This window comes from Crocuta crocuta, unplaced genomic scaffold, assembly GCF_008692635.1.
Source record: "Crocuta crocuta isolate KB4526 unplaced genomic scaffold, BGI_CrCroc_1.0 scaffold601, whole genome shotgun sequence".
Lineage (NCBI taxonomy): Eukaryota > Metazoa > Chordata > Mammalia > Carnivora > Hyaenidae > Crocuta > Crocuta crocuta.
Genome location: NW_027528227.1, coordinates 21060 through 29041, shown reverse-complemented (window position 1 = coordinate 29041; position 7982 = coordinate 21060). Strand labels below are relative to the sequence as shown.

General features: G+C 41.4%; 1 protein-coding gene across 1 annotated transcript in view; it reads right to left on the bottom strand.

Moving 5' to 3' along the window:
* DGKK (diacylglycerol kinase kappa) overlaps positions 1 to 7982 on the bottom strand; it is a gene marked incomplete at its 5' end in the record, with an annotated part of 58728 nt that overhangs the window by 46588 nt on the left and 4158 nt on the right. Inside the window, 4 exons of the mRNA XM_077753054.1 lie at positions 1380 to 1461; positions 2473 to 2612; positions 3380 to 3488; positions 4214 to 4397. Of these exons, the coding sequence (XP_077609180.1) occupies positions 1380 to 1461; positions 2473 to 2612; positions 3380 to 3488; positions 4214 to 4397 (515 nt within the window). The remainder of the gene's footprint in view (positions 1 to 1379; positions 1462 to 2472; positions 2613 to 3379; positions 3489 to 4213; positions 4398 to 7982) is intronic.

Genomic DNA, 7982 nt, shown 5'->3' with positions numbered 1-7982 from the left:
GTTCTCGGCATTCAAGTTTCTCTGTGGTATCTGTACATACATACATATGGTATCTGTCCTTCTCTGCCTGACTTATTTTGCTCCCATGTCTTAAATATGTTCATTTCTCCTTATCCCTGTTATAACTTTACCAGTCCATATCACCATCATCTTTTGACTAGACAATTGCAGCATCTCCCATCTTTTCTCCTTGCCTTTAGTCTTTATTCCTTCAATTGTTTCTCCATATACCATGGAACTCTTCTGCTTAAAACCCTTCTATCAGATAGCAGAATGGATATATGGACAGATATGTGATAAGGCAAGTATAGTGAAATGTTAATGGTAGACTCTACCATTTATTTTATTTTTATGTTTTAACTTAAATACACACACACACACACACATATATCATATATATATATAATACACACACACAAAGGTTTGATAGTTTCTATGTTAGGATTCTGTATACTTATTGGCATTATATATCTCAAATTTTAATGCCTGATGATATGTACTGCAATATACATATAGTAGATGGACAATAAAATGTCATTTATATTGAAATCAGCATTTTGACCTTTGANTAAAATAAGAAAAAAAACCCCATTTTTATGATTCTCATTAAGATAAAAGCCCAAACTTTGTACCATGGATTAGCAGGTTCTTCCTGGCCTGGCCCTTGATTGCTTCTCTAGCCTCATCTTTAGTCATTCTCCATGCATATCTCCTCCCCGACCCCTGTGCCTTAGCCATTATAAATGTATGTGAATATTACATTCCATTCAGTGAATATTCTATGCTCTCTCTTGCTGTTGGAAAAACATACACTATTCCATCTTTCTGAAACAGGTCACCTCTTTCTTAGTATCCTGGTTAATTCCTCTGGTCCTTTGATCTCTTCTGAAATGTCACTTCTGAGAAGCTTTCCTTGATTTCCCCCAGACTGGTTTTGGTACAGCTATTGGGTGTCCCCACCCCTCTCTACTTCCTTATATACTAACACTCATACTACTTTATTAAAAGTATTGCTTCTATCACTTCAACTGGGCTCTGAACTCCATGACAGCATGAAATGTGTCATTCTCTTTTACCCACTAGCACATAAGAACAGCTCCTAGAACAGTATCTCACACATAGTAGGTAATCCATAAAATTTTTCCCACAGATATTTTGAGTCAATGAATAAGTAAATGGCTGAATGAATTACATTCCTAGTACCTAACACAGTTCTTAGTAAAAGCTGCTAATTGATATGTCTCCAATCCTCAACGATCTCATCCACACTGAGCCCATGGACAATGGACTTCTCTTCTCAAAAGCTTTCTCTGGATTTTGCCTATTGTTTCACTGTGTAATAAAAGTGTTGGCCCGAATTATAGCTGGGCAGTAGTTACCTCAAATCGGGGTATATCCATTTCAACCTGTCCTCTTAGCAATGGGGTTTGTCTAGGAGTCTCACGGATCAATACACTCCATCTGAAATGAAGGTCAAAGAAAGACATATATTTAGGTTCTGTTTCATCAAAAGCTGGCATTAATGCTTCACATATCAATAAAAAGGTCAAAATGTTTATGTAGTGGGGGAAGATGACTTGTAGGGATGCCCACATTATCCCAGGTCACCTGATCTCAAGATATACCACAAGTGGAGCCTCTGTCTCAAGACTTCTTGAGGCCAATGTGATGGAAAGAATTCCATCATATGGTTCCCAGAGAACAGTGCTTCTCAACCAGAGAGGTGACTATCAAGATTACCTCAGGTGCTTTTGTAAAATACACCTACCAGGGCCCTACCCAAGACCTACTGAATAAGAGTCTTTGTGGTAGGCTTAGCTTAGTATCTTGAAAAAGCTCCTCAGAATATCCTTATAGGCAGCCATAACTCAAATACTATGACACAACATTGAAAGTTTCTTTTCAGGAGTTAGGATTGCAATACTCGTTCCTCTCTAGAGCAGAGACAATCTAGGCCACTTGTTTGAAGGAAGTTGACAGAGCCCTTAAAATTTATCCACGGGGCTCCTGATTTAGGATCTTTTAAGTTTGAAGAGGGGCTTCAGTGATGTCTGATTTATTTAATGTTTATTTTTGAGAGACACAGACAGAGTGTGAGTGGGGAAGGGGCCTAGAGAGAGGGAGACACAGAATCCAAAACAGACTCCGGGCTCTCAGCTGTCAGCACAGAGCCCGATATGGGGCTCGAACTCAGGAATGGTGAGATCATGACCTAGGCCGAAGTTGAACTCTCAACCAACTGAGCCCCCCAAGCGCTCCTGGTGATGTCTAAAGGATACATAGTAGACCCTGACTTCCTAATAGACAAGTGCAGCCACCTCCACCCACCGAAAAAAAACTGCCCTGCATCGAAGCTAGAAAGGAAATGAGGTGCTGTGAGGGAGGTTACAACATTCATGGTTGAGATGATGTAACACAGTAGCTGATGTGGGACTGGAATAGGCACAATGACCTGATCTTTCAGCCACTCACCTGTCTAGAATTCTCACACTAGCCTGCTCCACTCTGTTGAGGATGTTGACAGGCGACTTGTTTTTGTTCCAGAATGCACCCCAGCCTAGGACACGGGCCAGATCATTGCCGGTTCCAAGTGGGATGACTGCCAACTGACACTGCAAGAACAAAACCAGGCACCATTTTCGAACAATGCTACCAAGATCCACCCATAAACAAACCCGGATGGTGCTCCTTGGGAAGAGGTCTCAAAGCCAGTGGCAATAAGAGACTTCTGACTTTAGGAAGTGTAATAGGAAGATGTCTGATGCTGAGTGAACTTTTTCCTAAGGAGTTGGGCCCCACTCTTGGCAATACAGAGTCTACTCAGTGAAAGTAAACATTGCTGGAATATGCCGATATTTACAGCCATGCTTATGAAAGAGAAATATAGCCATAAATTTCTTTCAAGTGTTGGCCAAGGAGATAAGGTGCACTGGGTGACAATGCTACAAGAGTCAGAAGAGCAGGGAGCTATCTAGGGAGAGAGGAAAAGTTAGAGGAAAGTTTCTGCTACACATGAGACTTGGTAAGAAAATCGGTGGCCTCAGGAGGAGAAGGAAATTGGGGGCTGAATGCTGCCTGAAGCCACTTCTTATTTGCTGCCTCTCCTCCCCTTCAATTCTTCACTTTGGGGCCTGGGTAATAAAGCACTGCTCATTCTTTCTACTAACTCTCTCATTTCTTCTTCTAACAGATAGAGAATCAGAAAATAGTTTAGGTGAGGAAGCTTAGATTGGGAATCTGCCAGTCAGGTTGGCTATGGAACCAGTAGAAAATGTGTTATATACATAAGGAAAGTGAAAAACAGGGACTTTTTGGGATGAGCAGCTCCATACCCCCAATCTCTCTAGCAATGGTTAAACTGAGTCAGCTAGGAACTCACCCTTTCATGTAATCCAAAGGCATCAATCAGAGATAAGACCCAGCTCACACTGCCATCTCCACCACAAACCACAATGCGGAAACGAGCAAAATTCTTGAACATGGACAGCCTGAAAGAAAGATGGAGAAAAAGAATCATTTCATGAACTGTTAGGGTTTACAATTGTTTTCTATACTGTACCAAGAGCTAAAGACTGCTGCTTCTGCATCCTGCTAATAGGCTACCTGCCTTCTTTCACTTAGCTCCTGTCTCTGTGTATTCCTAACATCACAGGCAATGCTCCTGTAGGCAATCCTGGAGATGAGTCCTTGCTTCAGCCTACCACCTTTAATGCCTAACCATACTCTGGAAGCTACTAGTAACATAGATAAACTCCTTGTTGAGTCCAAGAAGAATACCTTGCACAGTGGCCAGTGGCCTCACAGAAACCAGAGCTGAGTAGCCAGATGGTCCCTAAATAAAACAGGCCTATAGTAAAAAAGACATCTATTTGGCTTCAGGAAGGAACGAGGGACGGGAAATGTGAGCAGCAAATATCCATTTGTTTTCTCCTCTGAGGTCAGGAGATATAGTTAGACTTCTTCCAACCAGGAAAGGTGGAACAAATCTGAGAGCAGGACACGGTCTTGAAGGGATTTCTGGGAGAGGGCTAAAAGTTCTCCAACTACCCAACCTGAAATTCTCTGAAGTTATGTGTTTGTGTCCTGACTTGAGAAAATATATCCTTCCTGCCCAGGTACTAGAACAGATTTCAGGAAACCTATCCTAGTATAGAATGTATAGAGTGAAGAGTCCCATCTATATAGCTAACTATATCCCTTACCCCATGCTTACCCGGCTTCAGGTCCACCTTTTGACAGGTCAAAAACTTGAGACGGGTTAAGGTACTGCTTGAATTTTCGGAGGAAGACGATCCCTTGGTGATCACCACTTTTGGAGTTGATGAAGATGAGAAGGGGACATGAACAGGCTGATGACCAATCAAGGTTCCAGAAGTCTGAAGATACTACTAATTGGCCTGATATATGCACACAACAAAAAGAAAAAGGAGGAAAAAGAAAAGGGCCGTTGAGATGGAAACAAGACATGATTTAACATCACATTTTGCAAAGACTTTAAAAACAGCTTTATTGAAGTATAATTGATATACAAAGAACTGCTCATATGTAATGTGTACAACTTTATGAGTTTAGATATATGTAAACACCGATGATACAATTACCACAAGCAAGGCCAAAAACATATCCAATGCCTCCCAGATTTTCCTCATGCCCCAGTCCTCTGAGACAGAGAAGCAGAGGGGAATTCGGAACACAACCCAAAGGGGCTTTTATTTAATGTCTGCCCAGCTGTTGCCAGGCAAACATTTGTTGAGCAACTACTACATGCCAATCATCGTGCTATACTGCTAGGGGTATAGCCTCTGCCCTCAAGCTGGGGGAACAGACTCATACACAATAGTATGTTCAAACACAAAGATTAAGGAAATTGGTGCCATAATTAAGTATTAATAAAACACTGTGGGGAATCTGAAGAAGGAGAGAGTTGGGAGCCCAGGGGGAGGATCAGCATATCAACTAGTTCTCTCTCAGCTTGGGATAGCTCAGTTCTCATAGTGAGAAGGTATCAGGTAAGGAGAGAGGGGGAGGAAAGGCTGTCTTTTAGCTAGGAGCTAATGACAGAACATATCAACGTGGGATGAAGCAGGGAGCTTTGATCACTCCTTTAAGGCTCTGGCAGAGCAATCCAAGTTATCCCACCAATTTTCAGGGGAAACAAGACTATAGGGAAATTGTCTGAATAAGAGAGACACTTATATTAATCCCTAACTCTCAAGTTCCCTACAGAAAAGTGGAGTTATAGCAGTCTAAATTGCTAAAGCCTACTAGCTCGTGCTGAGTCTTAGACCCTGCTGGCAGGGAGACAGGCAGTGAGCAATGGCCCCCAAGGAGATGGTAGACAAATTGTGAGCCCCCAAGTCTCTGAGCTTATGACTTTCTAGGGTTACCCCAGCAAAAATAAATACAAAGGGCAAAAGGTATGTGTCTCACTCCTGAATGGTGTGGGGCATGAGGGAATTGGGTTAAGATATCCCATTTGTTGTAACCTGGGTGAAAGGGAGCCTGGAGGAATTCTGCTGACTTGAACAGATTTCACGGCTGTTTTGCCTGGAAAAAATCTGAAGCAGGCTTCCTCTATGAGGCAATTCCTACTTGATGGCCAGTAGAGCTCGAAGGGATCCTAAGCCAGCTAGCCAGTCATGTACCAAATTTTAGGGCTTGCTAGGACTCACAGATATAAGGGAAATCTGCTATATCCATTCAGTAGCATAGCTTAGAAGTAGTTGCTCTCCCTGAATACATTATCCAAAAGTAGTACCCTTTTCAACATTTATTTTACAAATGATAATATGTTAACACAATGGTAGTTAAGACAGTCATTCATTCATTCAACAAATATGTATTGAGGGCATTCTCTGTAATTGTCCTTGTGTTCTGAGAGTGCAGTGGTGGACAAGATAGAAATAGTCTCTGCTCTTGTGGAACTTATATTCTATTGGTGGGAGACACACCATAACAAAGAAATACAGAAAATAATATTGGGGCACCTGGGTGGCTCAGTTGGTTGAGTGTCTAACTTCAACTCAGGTCATGATTTCCCATGAGTTTGAGCCCGGCATCAAACTGTGCTGACAGTTCAGCCGGGACCCTGCTTCAGATTGTGTGTCTCCCTCTCTCTCTGCCCTTCCCAGACACACACTCTCTCTCTCAAAGATAAATAAGCAATAATTTATAAATAAAATAACACAATATGAAGAAAAAAAAGTCAGGGTAAGGGGATGGAGACTGAAGGGGATATTGTTTTAGACAGGGTGGTCAGAGACAGCTTCTCTAGGGAGGCGACATTTGAAATGAGACTTAAATGAAATGAAGAAGTGAGCAATGCAGATATTGGGGGGAGAGAGTTTCTGTGGCAGAAGAAAGAGTAAGTGCTAGGACCCAGAGAAGGGAGACTGTCTGGGGTGTTTGAAGACCAGTGAATAGAAAGGCATGAATGTTCTGGAGTGAGGGAGGGGGAGAGTGGCAGAAATGAAGTCAGAGAGATGATAGGGACCATATAAAATGATAACAAGATGTTAGAGGAAGCAGTTCAAAAATAAGGGTGTGACTAGTATGGTATGAAACATGGGGGTCAGGTCATAAAATATATGAAGAAAATAATTTTTTAAAATGTTGTATCTTTTTATGTGCTTGCTCCTCTACCAAATAACGATCAAGTCCCAACTCATGGTCTGGCCTCAGGCTTACCTCTCTTTTTTTTTTTTTTTTTAATAGTTTATTGTCAAATTAGTTTCCACATAACACTCAGTGCTCATCCCCACAAGTGTCCTCCATGCCCATCCCCCCCTCCCCCCACATCCATCAGTCCTCAGTTTTTGTCAGCATTCAAAAGTCTCTCATGGTTTGCTTCTCTCCCTTTCCCCCACCATTTCCGTCCTTCTTCTCCCCCTTGTTCCTCCGTCAAGTTCCTCCTAATCCTCCTATACGTGCAAACATATGATATTTGTCCTTCTCTGCCTTACCTCTCTTTTGAGAAACTGATTCTGCTCTGCAGTTCCTTTCATTCAGCAACCTCCTGCCAATGCCCTCTAGGTGAGCATGTGACTTTCAGTACGCACTTCAATGAAAGGATTTATGGAAACGGGTTCCTACCAACATCTAGTGAAACTGTGAGCTACGCTTAGAAGCAAGGAATCCCTCTGCCAGAGGTTCTGGAATAGTCCTGTCTATGCACAATTATTTTTAACAGTGTCAAAGGTCCAATGGGTTAGTTCCCTTTCTAAAGGTGAGGCAGCAGTGGCACTGATACCAACTACTGTGAACTATTTGGGCCTCAGTTTCCTTATCTGCAAAGTGGGCCATTCAAAAAACTAACTTGTTTCCCAGTATTGAGATGAAAATAAACTAGGTGTTACATTGAGGAGAAAAGGAAATATATAGTGTTTCTTAAAGGTGAAAGATGAATAAACTTGCTATAGTAAGAAAGAGACTAGTTAAAGCTAGCCATGGTACCATTTTTTTTCTTATCCAGAAAATTGGCAAAAAAAAAAAAATAGATGATACAGCTGATTGAGGAAGACATGGAAAAATACGCACTCTCACTGAGGGTGGAAGTGAAAAGGGACAACAAGTGCTCTGGAGGGCAATTTGACAGCATCTATGAAAATTGCAAAGGCTTATACATTATGACCCAGTAATTACACTTTTGGGAATTCTTCCTATAGATGTATTTGTAAAATGAGCTGCATGAGATTGTTCATTGCAACATTGTTGTAATAGCAAAAGAGTGAAAACCACCAAATTATCCACCAATAGAGAACTAGTTAAGTAAATTATGGTATATCCATACAATGGGATATCTTATCGCTGTCAAAAAGAATGAGGAGGCAATCTTTTGTTGATACAAAAAAAATCTCCAAAATATGCTGTGAATGAGAAAATAAAAGCAAGGTTTAGAGCAATGTGTACAGTGTTAAAAGGGGGAAGATAAGAATATATGTTTATATTTACTAGTATATACAGGAAGAGAAACTGTGAGCTAT